Genomic DNA, 16220 nt, shown 5'->3' on the forward strand with positions numbered 1-16220 from the left:
TAAGAAACGAATTGGCAGCTATTGCTGTGTCATTTTACACATTGCATAGTGCCTCACAATTCTTCTTCTTCTTTGCAGAGTATGACCAAGTAATGGCATCATGGAACAAAGTGGAAAACAAAGTCCTGGAGTAAGTGTTCCTAAATTTGTGCAATCAGGTGTATGTTCATTAGTTAGTGTCATTTCATGCCTATGAAACTCATGGCATTGGAAAACTGTGAAGTTGAAGATGACCTTTCCTCCTCCTCTCAATTTCAAACACTGTGGCTCAACAGTACACCAACTAGGTGTCCTGAAGTCAGCTATGGTCGGGCATTTACCTTTAACGAAAGGCTGCATCTCTAACATGATTCTTGGGCAGTACTAGTATAATCGTCACACTATGTCTTGTTGTAAAGCTTGTTGTGCTTCTTGTTTTTCTTGGCTGTAGTAAGCAAAAAAAAAGGAACGGTTGTTTTATAACCTGTTGTTTACAGATTGTCTGTCTTGGCATTGCTAGTGTTGTATTTTCTTGCTCGTGTTTTGCCCGTAGACTTCATGCCAAAATCATGGAAATCACCGGAAAGTGCATGGGCTCAGTCCAGCAAAAGGTGGAAAGCGTCACAAAGCAACTGGATGCCACCTTGATGGAGATCACAAGGGCGCAGTCCAGCATCAAGACTTCAGAGCGGTATGAAGCCGGTTCATTATCATTCTGCTGTTTCCAACAGGCTCCTCAATTAAAGAAACATGAAAGAGAAATAAGTCAGTACAGAGTGGTAAAGGGCACCTCTGGAATACGGTCAAACGTCACTGTGCTAAAGTTACACCCAACGTGAAAATCGTTTCATTATAGTACCCTATCTGTGCAAAAAAAAATTTTAAAAATCAGGTTCATATGAAACAAGCACAACAGTTATGCATTCAGCAGGCTGGCAGAGCGAATGACCCGTGCTGATAAACAATATTAATCTGCCAAAGAAAGACGTAGCATTCAGTTTTGATAGTATGCTGTACCTGTATAAGTTTACTTGGCATTTCTCTTGAGTGTTTGTTTAGGGCGGTCAACAGTTTCCTATGAATTTTAATGCAAAGGTGTCAGAAGTCCAGGAGTCATTATCCACAGATCACATTAAGGGGTGTTGCTTTTAATCACATCATTCATAAATGGTTTTTACTTCCTTACTGACTTGAAACTTCTATTACTAGCAGCTCTGAATGTGTAAACAGCTGGTCAAGCTGCTTATATCCATTCAGTGTCCCTTTAAGGCACAGAGCTTACATCCTTCTGAGTTCGCAGACCAAATATGTGGGATGCTACAAGCGCTCTTCCTCTCCTAAGGCGTTGCTGTTAAGGGGAGTTCCACAACTGTGTATGTGGGGCACTAAAAGCCGGCTCGCGATGGTGTGGTCAATATCAAATGTAAATGCAACTAGGGTTGCGTGAATATTCAAAACTTTCAAACAATGAATTGACTAGTGTACTATTAGATTCGGCCTTCAAATTGAGTAATCGCTATTTGTAAATCTGAATATTTTTCTAAATCTTTTCGAATCTTTCAAAATGTCAACTGCGCCTAAATAGACAAAATTTGAGCCAAAGTACGGGAAATTTTCAGGCCCGCGGGCATTATATGGACAAAAACATGACAACTCGTGTGGTGGAGCAGGCTGCGTCACTTAGGTAGCCTTGCTGTACAGGTTGAACAGTGCTCATTCATACTCTCTGAAGAGTCCTGTGCATGCAGAGACACTACTTGTTTGCTTGTAATGTTTCCTTTGTGCCCTTAATTAACAGTGCTTCATAACATACTATGTAATGACAGATAGTTGCTAATTTGAAGAATACATGTACTGGGGTGTGAACATCGTTTTATAATAATTGTGTTATCCATTATTCGAAAAATGTTCTAAAAGCATTCAATATTCAATTTGATTCGCTTCTGGCACTATTCGATTCATATTCTATTCGGTCTCAAGAATCACTATTTGCACACGCCTAAATGTGACACAAATGAGCCCCAAATTTGCTATGAAGCGTAATGATCAATGATTATAAAATAAGTTATCTCACATATATTCTCATTCGAATAGACAACTTGAATGTGTGCTTTCTTTTAGACCAGTAATTTGCAATTTTTGTTTTGTAATGCCGTGTTATACTGGCCCTGCGCTGGAGGTCAACAAGGAGTTTGTGCAGCTGCGGTGGTGAAAGTCGATGCCGTACTGATGCAGCGAAGTTTGCACGGGAGCCGTCACTAAGAACAGCTAGCCACGACTGCGCTCAAACTCAGCAGCAGTTGCTGCCGTGTTCAAGCAAAGTCATAAGCCAGCAAACAGACCCTTAGTGCTTTCGGAGAGAGCGAAAACTCTCGTATGCAGCTTCACTGCCCTTGACATATCATTTGCCGGTTCAGCATGCATCTGTGCAGGTCTTTTTTCTTTTTTTTATCCATACCTTTGCAAACATGTACTAAAATGTTCTCTTTGACTTGTGTACAAGGAAATTCTCATGCTGCAACGAGCTCCTTGCATCTGCAAGTGGATGTAATGGAGTGTGTTGTGACCGTGTCGTTCTTTTTGTGCCAGAAATCTAAGCAAAGCTGAGAGCAAGGTGGCATCATTGGAGACTGAGCTTGAGGACGCCAAGAAGCGACTCGAAGCGGCCAAGCTCGAGTACAGCGAGCTGGAAAAAGTGGGAAAGGAGCTGCTTGCTGTCGGCGAAAAGGCTGGGGTAAGGGGGGACCCTGCTCTTCGTAGCCGAAAATTGGCCCAAATATATTTTTTATGTTCCTTTGCTTCAGATCGGTGCAGAGCATTTAGTCTTGCTTGAGTGTATCCCTGTGTCATCCTTGACAGATATAGCCTTCGCCTTAATCACCATAAATGTGTTATGAAATGTTTTGCCTCATTTTCTGAAAAGGTAATTTTTTTGTCAACGTTAGATAAATAAAGATTGTAGTAGACATGTAATACAGTATAGGCAAATATTACCACAGAAATTTTCAAATAGTAATAAATTGTCCTGAGTGTTACTATGCGTTCATAACATTAAAAAGTTTGAGATGCTGTAACTTTGGCTCAAACCAGTCCTAGAGCATTCATGCTTGTACCCCTGCCATACTATGATCATGCAACAACATTTTTATATGTCAATATTTTTTACACTGTATATAGTTTAGTGAATAGCTAAGTTCCAAGCTTAAACATTGATGTAAAAGTCATTATAATTAAACTCTCAATATAACCAAGTATATATAACCAAGTATAACTTCTTGTCAATACAGTGCCATATATCTTGAACTTCAATATAATGAAATGTGTTCCTACGCGATTTCAATACCGTAACGAAATTTCAATGCCGCCACGAAGGGATACTAGGGCAGTAAATGGAAACTGCCACAGGTGCAGATGGTCAAATACTTGAACTATGTGCGGTTGCTTGCAAATGCACCTCTCTAATCGCATGCTGCGTGACAGAACGGCCTCCGAAGCAGAGCTGTGCCTTTGCCACTGGCGGCAAATTGAGCTGGTCATGTCCTCCAAAATGCTGTGGCCCAGCGCTGCCAGCTTTCAGAGGTCGCAACTGGACAGTGCAGTGCTGGCACGGAGTATCGTGCATTGCGTCAACACCCGATCTGGTGTTCTTGTGGCCAATTATCCTTACCTCGAGTAGTGAGAACAGTGATAAACATTAGTAGCTATATAATACTAAACACGGGACCCTCTCACCAATGTATATATAGACTTCATATAGATAGACTTCACATAATTCGGAAAAAAAGCCGTTCGACTCATTGTGAACACTCCGCATGCCAGCCACTGGAAACGACTCTTTGAAGAATTGAAACTGCTTTTGCTTCTTGACTTTTCCTGACTTTTATAAAGTTATGTTAACTAAGTGATATCGAGTGGGCATACATAAAAATGACTTCTTTAAGGCGACTTCTGGTGTTTCTTTAAGAGCGAAAGCATGCGGTACTCGCATGTGCCAGAAGCGGAACGTTCCTTAGAGAAGAATGAACTATGGTCGCCAAATGCTGTTTTACATCCTACCTCAGAACCTAAACAGTGTTGCAGAGCTGTTGTGTACACAGCACAGAGTGTTACAGAGCACTGTTCAACTAAACCCTACGATTTACCAAAAGATCCACTTGGCTTTCCCTTTATGTTAGCTTGAACCAAGTGCAGCAAAAAAGCAGCAAGGACTACTGTCATCATGGCACTGGTAGAGGGCCACTGCTCACACATTCTGAGTATGGTGAAGTCAGTATATTGTTAGATACAGATGAAATGATGCACCAACTCGAGTTCACACTTTGGATTGTCTGCATCTCTTCATTACGCATCTTTTCATTAACTGTGACTTCGTACTTCTGCTAATTAGAGCGGAACCCCGCCAATACATACATCAAGGGACCGCGGGAAAATGTGACAGTGAGAAAAGCGCTAAATCAGCACAGTAACATCAGAAACAGTGCTGAATTGCTGCCAGTACAGTTTTTATTAGGCGTCTCGGCACACATACTGTAGCTAGAGACGGCAGGTGCATAATTAGGGAACACGTACTACGTTTCGTGACAGTGGCCCCTATCCTCTCTTAATTATTTTGCATTTGCTTCACTGCATAACACCTCTCTATTGCAGCGAAGCTGATGTTAGGAAACTGGCCTAAGACATTATAGTCCGAGACACTTATTACATAAAGCGAAAGCGAATTCCCCTCGGCACCGCTAAATTTACGTGACTGCCGTGTTCAAATGCAACGTAAGACGCAGCAGTGTTACAGAATGGGAACATAATGCGTAGGAGTCAATGAGCTTGGGTCAAGACTGCAAAAACATGACATAGCAGCTGGGAAAACGCAACAGCGCCGAACCTACCAATGTGGTTCCACTCTACTGTGCGTTTGCATCCCCGAGTGCCATTTATATGTAGTAGTACACTTTATCATGATCTGCTGCCAACTAGTCTCACTTGGTATAATAGCCTACAGCATGAATTATTCACACTTTTTACTTTGTGCAGGGGGAACTGAAGACCCTGAAGCAGACGCTTGCTGAGGTACAGGCAAGAATCGACAGCGGAAAATCTGCCGAGAATGCGCTGAGTTCAAAGCAGATCGAGCTCAAGAACCAGCTGGAGCAGAGTGAGGCTGCCCTTCAAGACCGCCAAGCCAAAGTGATACGCTGGACAAGAGAGGTCAGCTGTTAATCTCTTGAGACGTCATTTAATTTTAAAGCAAAGCTTTCTTTGCCTAACCGGCAGAGGTTTAACGTGTCATCGTCTATCTGACCTGGTGGGCTCAGTGGGGGGGGGGTTATTTCACTGCTAGCCAGCTCTCTGCTAGCTGACAATGAAGGTAAGGTTTACACCTGAAAAATAAGCCCACGCAGCCATGCCGTCACTCATTTGCTGAACTTCAATGCTAGAGATTTAGTAAGACAAAACGAGCTGTAGTTTGGAAGCCATGTTTAGCTAAGTTTCTCTTGTGGCATTTTGAGGTTTAGCTGCCATGGACCGTGGTAGCACAGTTGCTGCATCTGTCTGTTAGGGTTTCTAAGGTTCGCTGGCATGGCTGAGGATGGCCGCAAGAAACGTTTCTTGCAAAAATCTGTTGCGCAAGGCAGAAGGAAAGACCGCTCTGCATCATTTGTCGTGTTGCTCCACAGTATTTTAACCTGCAGTCTGTGGGATCTGCACAAAATGTTTTCTGCATCAGTGTTGACTTTGCATATGGGGGAAGAAGAAAAAAAACTGAGTAGAGGTCCTGATGTCTGTCTTTGCAAAGCCTCCCAAGACTGGCATGTACAACCCTTTCTCTCCGGGATTTCCACCACGCCACTGAAGTGACGTCAGAGAGACCAATTAGCATCCTTGCAACCGTTGCTATTTGCCCCATTAACGAGGACAGTGAAACCTAAAGTGACATTGCGACTTGTACCACACTTTTCGCTGTACATGTGGGGTTTTTGGAGCCTCTCTCTCCTTTTTTTTTTTTAAGCTTCCTATATGGCTGTTACATTAAAACAATGCTCTATGCATTTCACTTTGCACAAATCTCTCACCGTCTCGTGTTAATTCATCATCTGCGTTACTGGAAAAAAAGTATGTTCGCTGTTTGGCTATTGCGCCCTGTGCTCCACTAGTGCTGGTAGTGAAAGCTTAAGCACTGTCTTACTGCTGGCTTGCGTGGTTTCATTCCACTTACACCCTAACGACTGTGCCTCTGTTCTTTCTGTTTACAGTTGAAGAAGCTTAAGTGCCACTCAATTGATGGCGAGCCAGAAGTTACGTTACCCGAGATGGAAGACAAGGATTTGGAAGACCTAAATGAAGAAGCACTAACCATGAAGTCCACAATGCTCAAAGAGAACCTCTCTGCCATGAAGCCAAACATGGCTGCAATACAGGAGTATCGTCGAAAGGCAAGCCTATTTCAAACACTCTTGTATTTTATTGTACGTGGAACCTTTGAAGCTGAGCCAAGCGAGTTTTTTGTAATGTAATTACTATACATGTTCAATATCCTTACAGCTCAGATATGTGGATATTGAAAATTTCGAACGCAATTTGAATGCTTCTGGCTATTTGATTCGCATTCAGTTTGGCTATTGGCTATTCAAAATTGTCAAATAATCATTTGTTTTTAATATAAAAATAACATTTAATAAAGGGAAAATAACACCCACCCAAACATTGCTAAGTGTTACGAAGAAAATCCGTACGGGTTTCTCGAAAGAAAAGCCTTGCAGTTCAAAAAAATTTGCCCTGGTCTGCGACTCGAACCCGGGACCGCCGCCTTTCTGGGAAAGCCACTCTACTATCTGAGCTAACAGGTGGCAGGGCGAAGTAGAATTCGTCAACAACTCAAAGCAAAGGCAAGGGTTTGACGTAAAGTTCTGCGGAAACCCGCAAGGTGGAGGGAAGTAATTAATAAAGGGGAAATCAGACAACCACCCAAATGTAGCTAAGTGCTATGAAGGAAACCCGTACTGGTTCCACGAAAGAAAAGCCTTGCAGCTGAAGAAACATTCGTCGTGGGCCGGGACTCGAACCTGGCACCACCGCCTTTTCAGGGCAGCTGCTCTACCACTTGAGCTAACCAGGCAGCTAACAGATGGCAGGGTGAAGTCGAATTTGTCAACAACTCGAAACAAAGGCAAGGGTTTGATGTAAAGTTCTGATGTAAAAACCCGCAAGGTGGAGGGAAGTAAGGACGAATTTTTCTTCAACTGCGAGGCTGTTCTTTTGAGGAACCCGTATAGGTTTCCTTCGTAGCACTTAGCTATGTTTGGATGGTTGTCTCATTTTCCCTTTATTAATTACTTCCCTCCACCTTGTGGGTTTCCACAGAACTTTACATTAAAAATAACAGTATCTATAGGAACTTCTAGAGACAAAGTTTGGAATAAGTAGAGTCTGTTTCAAATTATGTGGCAAGAAAACTGTGGTTGGTGTGCAAAGGCGCCAGTTCCTGAGCGAGCACATACGGCAAATAACTTTTGAATTATTTTGCAATCATTCAATGTGCATGCCTCACTTTTAGGCAGCTTACTAATCTGTTTACTAATGCAAATATCTTTGCAATCTCACCATGTTTGCATCCCTTCGAAACAATTTGCAGCTCTGTAGCTTTCACACCAGCTCCTTCAGTGTACACCACAATTTACATGCATCTGGTGAGGGGCTGTTCCCTTGTTCCACAAATGCAATGCAATGGTGCACCAGATAACTTAAAGCAGTTATTTGTCATTTACAAGCTCCTCAGTTGACCAGTCATCCAGTTGTCAATGGCATCACATGCATGTATCAATCAATCAATCTTTATTGTTGCTTAGATATACATAATATCATATTTTTATACAGAACCTTTTCAAGGGTTGTGGCAGGGGTCCGTTTGTTAACACATGAGGACTATCAAGGAACACCAAGAAAAGTATTATGCAGATATTACAGTAATTTTTGTGGACAACAGAATAGATTAAAAAACACATGCAACATAATTATTTTGCTAACATAGGAGATATTTTTGTAAGTTAAATAGGTGAAAGTGAACAAGCTGCTTATACAAGTGAAATGATTTGGGCGATGTGGTGTTATGTGGTAAAGCATTCCAAAATTCTTGCTGCAACGTAACAAAATGAAAGTAATCTATAGCCAGTCCTTATGCGTGGTATGTATAGTTAATCAGTGAAAGTGAAAGAGCACATCAAATTATGTAAATAAACCTTTTTATTTTTATAAAATGGGCTCTTCAAAAAGTTTGTTTCACTTTGCTTAGAAATAAGGAGCTGTTTTATTCAGTTCTAAAATTTGCACTATTCAAACACCCCTACTTTATGGTCATTCGTTGCTTCAGGAGGAAGCTTTAGCTTGCATCCAGTTCCGATGCTGCCTATTCAGATAGTACATGTAAAATGCAGAAATGCTTTTATGAGTCAACAACTAGACTGATTTGAATGAGATTTCCTGCATTTCAGAAAGTTCAATTCAGGTGACTGCAAAAAGCATAATGTTGATTTAGGACCTGGAATTATTTTAAAATTTCCTTCAAATTTCTAAGAAAAAAATATAGAAGCATGAAGTTTACAAATCCTTAACTCTGCATCAAAAACAGATATCAGAGTTCCATAAACTGCACCTGCTTGAACCATCTAAAGCAGACATATTCGATGTATGAATTTACAGCTTAGGTGAATTTGTTGCAATGTTTACAAATGTCTTGCAGAAGTCCCACTCCCAAATTTGTGATACATTTCAGAGAAGTGTATAATACAGTGACTTGCATTAATTCGATCCCGGTCAAAGGTCGTGGCCAGTGCCCATGTGTTTCTATGGGCCCAATGCTTCATTATATCCTAAAATTGGCCTTCACCGGATGATTTGAACATGACCAGTCATCACACACATGCCTGACCCCCATGGTGACCCCAATCGTGACCCCTTTATTGGCGGTGTCCGTCTCAATAGAGCTAAGGCACAGTAAATGCATTGAACACACGTCATCTACTGCCAAAAACTGCTATTTTCGGCCTGCTCCAGAAGGACTTTCAAGCGATAATCATAGCTCATAATGTCTGATTACAGTATTTACCCTTATCTAATGTGTTCCCTCCTCCCCCCTCCCCTCCCCCCCCTCCCATCCCCCCCACACACACAGGAAAAGTGGGTAGAAAATAGCCTGCACAGTGCATTCGGACACAAAAACAAAACCGTCTTCGAGGCGTTCTTATGCTTTACCGCATAATAGAGATGTATCACGGCAAAGCTGACTTAAAGAACTGGCCACTGTTGTGCAACATATGTTAAACCCTTGCCCATTGTTCTTGCAAAAAAATTGGGTGTGCAATACATGTTTACTTTAAGAGCTTTAATCTCATTTCTACGTTAGCTTTCTACTTCGGAAGTGAATTAGCTATGTGTTTTGGCGTTTTTTCTGCATCTTGTTTAATTCGACGCACCAAATATTTTGATCGATTTCGTCGGTCCCATCCAGGTCAATTGAACAGAAACCAACTGTACATCTATTTTGTGTGCTTTAGATTTAAGTGCAGTTGACGGAATGGTGACATCATTTTTCATTGCTGGGTTAGATTTGTAAAAAACTTTCTTGAAATTTTTGCAGTTTTCCACAATTCTTATTTTTAAATTGATGGCCTAAATAAAAAAATCTGCTTCCTACAGTCACTGTATTGTAACCTTTTCTTTTAGATGCAACAAACTTCATCAAATTTGGTGAGGTTGTTGCCAAGAAAAACGATTTCTCTGTTCCGATGTATTTAGATAGGAGCCTTGGAGCTGAAGCTTCCTCAGAAGGATAGGTTTGGTTCACTATATTCCTCAGATCAATGTTGTGTTTGGATATCAAGCCATAACTTATTGCACACCTGCCAACTACCCAAATCCTTTCGTTAAGTTCACGAATTCGGGCTCATTCTGCGATTTTACGAATGTTGCGTCAAGTTTTACGAAAAGTAGACCCTGTGTGTGAAAAAGTTATAAATGTGTCAAAGGATAGGGCAGCACAAGGTTGGAAAAAATATGAGTACAAGAAATCATGATGGCAGCTGTGGCATCCTTTCATGGCAGCGCGACGTACCATATACCAAAGGGCTACTTGCTTTGAGTTTACTGAGATGCCTGAAGCTTGAGAAACTGTAAACAGCTTAGTCACCGTGGTCTAAAAATACAATTGTTTCAAACGAAGTGCGAGAGAGGAGCCTGGATGAAGTACATGCCTCATCCGTGATGCTTTCCGGCTATTCGCATACTTGGACAGCCGTCGCAGATGGGTTCTGTTCAAATTTTTTAATGCGGCAGCCGCCTAGTTTGTCACGTCCCAGGATTTTCACTAACTCTAAAGTTTACAGGTTGTCAGGTATGTTGTTGCGAGTTCTCATTGACTTGGAGGCAAAGCTACACACGGTGCGCCTACTGCGCTAATTTCCTGCAGGAAGAGGCCTACAAACAGAGGGTCACCGAGCTGGAAGCGGTGACGGAGAAACGGGCCGAGCAGCGTCGCCACCACGACAACCTGCGCAAGGAACGCCTGAACGAGTTCATGCGGGGATTCGGCATCATCAGCAGCAAGCTGAAGGAGACGTACCAGATGCTCACCCTGGGAGGCGACGCAGAGCTCGAGCTGGTTGACTCGCTCGACCCCTTCACCGAAGGCATAGTCTTCAGGTGCGCGTCTGCGGTGTTGTTTCTCTGGGTGGTCTTCACAAAAGAGCTCCTCTCTCTGCCTGTGGTTTTGTGCGACTGCTTTCTGAAACATTGCAGTTTTACCCACCGTGCAAAGCAGTTATGGGAATAGGTGGTGCAGTGTTATGTGCGTACGATGAGATTTGAAGTGGTTTGGGCCGTAGAGTTCCTAAAATTACAAGAGAGGACTATAGTGCTCTGATCGTTCGGCTAGAATGGGAATGACGGACATTTGTGAAATTCCCGTTAGAACTAGGTAGTTTTCCAGTGATCCACAGCAAGAAGCCTACACAATATGTGTACCAACTACTACAGTTTCTTGTACTGTGATTTCTCACATTAGTTTTCTTTTTTTGCTTTCCTCAGTGTCTGATATTACCCATGCAGCATAGCATTATTCACAGGAGCCATTGGACCAAGAAGGGTGTAATATTCCCGTGCGACTAAATCAGTTTCAACTGCAGTTGCAGTTTTAAATAAATGGTTAGTTTTCGGTTTCATTACACTGCTATAACAAAATAATTTCCAACAGTGTGCGGCCCCCAAAGAAGTCTTGGAAGAACATATCCAACTTGTCGGGCGGTGAGAAAACGCTGAGCTCTCTGGCACTTGTATTTGCTCTGCATTACTACAAGCCAACGCCCTTCTATGTGATGGACGAGATTGACGCTGCATTGGACATTAGGAATGTGTCGATCGTAGGATACTATATCAAGGTACGTCTCACGCTGCCTCTTGCATGCTCATCTAATTAGAATTCTTGTTTTACTCTTGTCTTGTGCTACATAGGCTGTGTTCGCCAGATTAAGGGCATAGTTACAGTGAAAAGCTGTAGACATATGCCTTTGTCATTGTGTAGCACTGTATTTGCAAACAGTGGAGGCATGATGAGGATTAGTCGAATAATCAATAAGTAACAGTGAATAAATAAATGATGCGTAGATCTTATGTGCAAGCACGAGGGCTTACTTCGTGCATGGTCTCACTAATGCAATGCTACTTCAGGGATAAAAAGAAAGCGTAACACTTGCTGTGGGTCTCCTTCAGCCATCATTGTCATTGCATGTCACAGTTGCTGTAACTTCATGCCACATGTGTACTCCATTGTATATTATGACACCTTTCTGGCTGCTTTACCATGAGACTGCACTTCAGAAACTCTTGTGTCGTGCAACAAAGCACACTTTCTAAGAGGCGCTTGAAGTTCAGCTCAGAGTTTACTGGACCAGTAGATCTGCCAACTACCTTGAGACAATTGGCAAAAGTGTTGATCTTGAAAACTTGCTATGATGAACCTTGCATTCCAAACTACTGAATTCGAAGTTCCCATTGAAAGGTACAGCCATGCGCAAATGTCTATACCATGGTATCAGCAAAAATTCTTTAATTTATTATAGCACTGCAGTGCAACATAGAATTGTCTGAAATGTCTGACTGGTTGAACAAGTACACATGCACTGTACACTTGATTTCGGTCTGCATGCTTAGGTTTCAAAGAAACAGTTTTTTTCATGGCTTCTGCAGTTTTCAGACTTTTGCTCGTATATGTACATTTTATACAGGGGGTGAATGAAAAAAACAAACACTACTTGACCTACGTATACCTTTACTGTAGGCAGATATTTTATTAGTAATAAAAAAAAATAACAAGCCCAGTTCAAGTAATGATACATTTGACTGGTCTCTTTGCACTATCGTGGTGAGATTAAAGCGTTTAGAGCAATATTGCTGGAGTGCAGATAATGTGCCAAAGGTGAAGTCATTCCACTGCCATCTTACCATAGGCATGAAGAAATGTTAGTGTGCTGTGGAGAATATAGGAAGTGCTTTCATCCTACTTCGCACAGGTTTAAGATATTGTATCGTGGATTTTGCTCAACGTGCATCTTTGTGTTCCCGGTCTTAGGTTAAAACTTCAATCTCAGTAATCTGCCAAAGGTAATATTTTAGCCAGAAACAAGTTCTTATTTTTCAATTATATCCTATCATTTACAAAACTCAAGGAGCAAGGACGCTTGAACTGTGAATGAACTACAGCTGGCACAGCTCTTTTTCAGAGGTGATGTAGAGGCAAGCTTCACCTCTGCCGGTAAGAAGCTGCGGGGACCACCCCCTCCAGCAAGCTTATCTTAAAACCTCCTTGGATGTGGTTCAAATTCAGCTGTTCAAAATTGAGCACTTGGGACGCATTCACCTGGTTAATTTGAGCACCGCGCTCCAATTTGGAGTACTGTGAGGCGGTCTCACCTTCGAGCTGTGAATGTGTCCGAGATCTGACAGAATTTTGATCACGTGGCTCCTTCAATTGCTCCGGAAGCAGTTGAATACGTGGCTCGAGCAAGCTTTCTCTGGTTCGAATGTCGGGAGACATTCGCGATGCTGCAAGCCAAGTCGGAGCGCGCTAGCAACCAGTTGAGTGGCATGTATACCATAAGTGACCTCCTTGGAATCTCGTGTAGTGAAATGCCGCATGGCTTGCCCCAGACGTTTCACTGTGCTTTGTCGGCTTGCACTTTCAGGAACGAACGAGAAATGCGCAGTTCATCATCATATCGTTGAGGAACAACATGTTTGAACTGTCCGATCGCCTGATTGGCATTTACAAGGTGCACAACTGCACGAACTCGTGCACCGTCAACCCACGGCGTCTTGTAGAGATTGAAGCGGAAACTGAAGAACCACCACCACCGCCCTCTGAAGAGCCAGAGCCGGAAAATTGTGTTGACTGATGTTACTGCACGAAGTGATTCATATAATTGTGTATGTAGTTCTTGTTTCTTGTATTTTAATCACCTATATGCTCATTGAACGGACTACAATCACCCACGACGATTTTGTCATGCGGGGATTTTTTTTTTTTATTCTATCATTGTTCATTGTTATATCCACTTATGGCATTTTTAATTGTGCAAGCTCGAGGAAAACCTGTACAAAGGCGGTTTAATAAAGGAAACATTTTTTGTATAATACAGTTGCACATGCAATCAAAAATGCATATGCGGTGTCCATGCATGACATCACTTGTTAATCAGTGCGAAACAACGGAAGACAGTGTTGGAAGAATACAGGACGAGCACTGTCTAACAAATGAAAAAGAAAACTTACATCATCGTCAGGCGCAAGGACAGAAGGGTTTGTGAACTTGCTGAAGCTACCATATACTATAAAGGTTGTGCGATGATTGTGTATCTGAGCCATCTGTCATAGTCATTTCTTTATCATTGATTTCATTATCATTTTGTTGGCTTCTTATGGTATGATTAATAAAAATCGGGCCCTTCGATTCCCTTGCTTCTCGTTCATCTGTCGTTCTGTTAGATTGTGAGACGCACTTGCTCAGTAACTATTTCCAGGTGGCTTAACTTTTCTGTGCACGCAGGTAATTGGTTTATTCGTTTTCTTTTTTGAGCATCTTGTTCAATAAGTTTCAGTTATTAAAAAGCGCTCGTCCTGTGTTCTTCTAACTCTGTGTCTTCCGTTATTTTCGCGCTGATTAATATGTATGCATCCTTTCCAACTCGTCCATCTTTCTACCCTTTCTACCTTAATGACATCACTAGACGACACCAATGATTTCTTGGCTGTTTACAGTGTCTAGTTGCACATATCTTTGTGCAAATACTGTGGGATGTTTCTGGGTTCGCTTGTGTCCAACAACAACATAAATGCTGAAGTTCTTGCGCAGCAGAAAAAACTACTTTTGTGCTGAATTTAAGCTCCCGAACAAGGTATCCCACTTCTCTGATCACTAACATGCGTGCGGACCACAGTATGTAAAATACATGGCTTATCAGATTGGGTTGCATCATGTGCTGTATTTGACATCACTAGACGACACCAATGATTTCTTGGCTGTTTGCATTGTCTGGTTGCACATATTATTTCTCTGCTGTGCAAATACTGTGGGGTGTTTCTGGGTTCACTTGTGCCCAGCAACAACATAAATGCTGAAGTTCTTGCGCAGCAAAAAAAAAACTACTTTTGTGCTGAATTTAAGCTGCCAAACAAGGTATCCCACTTCTCTGATCACTAACATGCGTGTGGACCACAGTATGTAAAAATCATGGCTTATCAGATTGGGTTGCATCATGTGCTGTATTATGCCTCAGTCATGTCAGTATGTCGAAAAAACGGTTGTACTTAAATTATGGCACCATATTAAGTTGGAAAGCAGTTGGTGAAAGCCAAACGTTTGTGCATTGCTTCCCGGCTCATACTACCAGAGCACGCCAAACAACTCACAGCCACTTATGTGGTTTACTCGGATTTCATTTTGCCTGCCGAGTGGTTGCATCGTACGACAGCATCAAAAGCCATGGTACAATTTTTACATCACTTAGTTCTCTTTCAAGGAAAGCAGTAGCATCTGGGTAAATTTTGCATCTCCAAGATTGTGGGGCAGACGTGTGTTACAGGTAATGCTGGGCCTTTTGTGACAACACACTGAAGTATTGAATCATTCACCTATGACTGTGCCCTTTAATGGCTGTGGCCCTGAAGGTATAAGTACAAGAGCAGTTTGTTGACATAGTAAGCGCCACTGTGGGACTTCCATTTGCCACTTTTGAAATGGATAACTCAAGATGCCCTTCACGACTTGTCATTTTTGGATGCCTAGGTGCACAGCATGCTGCTGTGAGGTTTCAGGTCATAGAAGGCCATGTTATGCGCACTTTCATTCTAGAAAATTGTGCTATAGAGGAAACATGGATGCAGAAAGACAATAACGAGACACACACACGCACATCATGTTATCGTAGCTTTTTGTGCAATGTTTCTTATGTGGCATTCTTTTTCAGAATGAACACATACCAACTCCTGCAGCTGTCAGCTCTAATGTTCACTTTATGAAAGTTAGTTACGAAAACCTTCGTCCTTTTCTGGCTGTGGTGATAGCTCTGATGCATGCGTGCAATGATACGTTTCGGCACCAGATTCAAAAAGCACTAAATGACTGAGGCACATTACAAGATTGTGTTTACTTTGGTGATGTCCTCGTGAACTTATAAGAACTTTTCTCTTTCAGTAAATTTTTAAGAATCTTTTCGAGCCTACCATTGCTTCGTTTGCACTTGCACTGCTCAAGAATGAAGCTTTTAGATCTGCATTGTTTACAAAAGAAAAAAAAATTGGAGGATCTTTGGAGGAAGCTTTGCCTTTTAATCTTTGAATGCTATCGCATTCAAAGATCCCTGCCTGCTTCTCACGCTTCCCGGCAACTGGAGCGTATGTAACTGTAATGTTCACTGGGAAACGCTGGCCGCGAACGCTATGCACGAAGGTGGGCTTTGTGCTAGAAAAACAGCCTCTTGCATGGGCCCCGATGTGGCGGAGGCAAGCGCCAGCTGGAGGTATTGCAAGGAACAGGGTGCGCCAGTCCGTGGCCCACTTGTGTGCCAGCGTGCACAAATGGTGGACACCGTGAATTGTGAATTGTGGAAACGCTGGAAAAGGGGTTTCTTTGAGTTTTCGCGTAACAGCATTATGTTTTTTCATATAGTCAAATTACAATTCAAGAGCTATCATGTCTGTAG

The 16220-nt window shown here is 42.2% G+C and overlaps 1 protein-coding gene across 2 annotated transcripts in view; it reads left to right on the plus strand.

The window, feature by feature from the left end:
• Window positions 1-13653, plus strand: part of glu (structural maintenance of chromosomes 4-like protein gluon) — a 38922-nt gene extending 25269 nt beyond the window's left edge. For both annotated transcript variants that reach the window (XM_075696110.1, XM_075696112.1), the window contains exons 19-26: window positions 79-130; window positions 533-670; window positions 2569-2713; window positions 5008-5181; window positions 6228-6407; window positions 10436-10668; window positions 11219-11402; window positions 13206-13653. In XM_075696110.1, coding sequence (XP_075552225.1) covers window positions 79-130; window positions 533-670; window positions 2569-2713; window positions 5008-5181; window positions 6228-6407; window positions 10436-10668; window positions 11219-11402; window positions 13206-13415 — 1316 coding nt within the window. In that variant the 3' untranslated portion in view covers window positions 13416-13653. The remainder of the gene's footprint in view (window positions 1-78; window positions 131-532; window positions 671-2568; window positions 2714-5007; window positions 5182-6227; window positions 6408-10435; window positions 10669-11218; window positions 11403-13205) is intronic.
• The last annotated feature ends 2567 nt before the right edge of the window (window positions 13654-16220 follow it).

The sequence above is a fragment of the Dermacentor variabilis genome, chromosome 6 (genome assembly GCF_050947875.1).
Source record: "Dermacentor variabilis isolate Ectoservices chromosome 6, ASM5094787v1, whole genome shotgun sequence".
NCBI lineage: Eukaryota > Metazoa > Arthropoda > Arachnida > Ixodida > Ixodidae > Dermacentor > Dermacentor variabilis.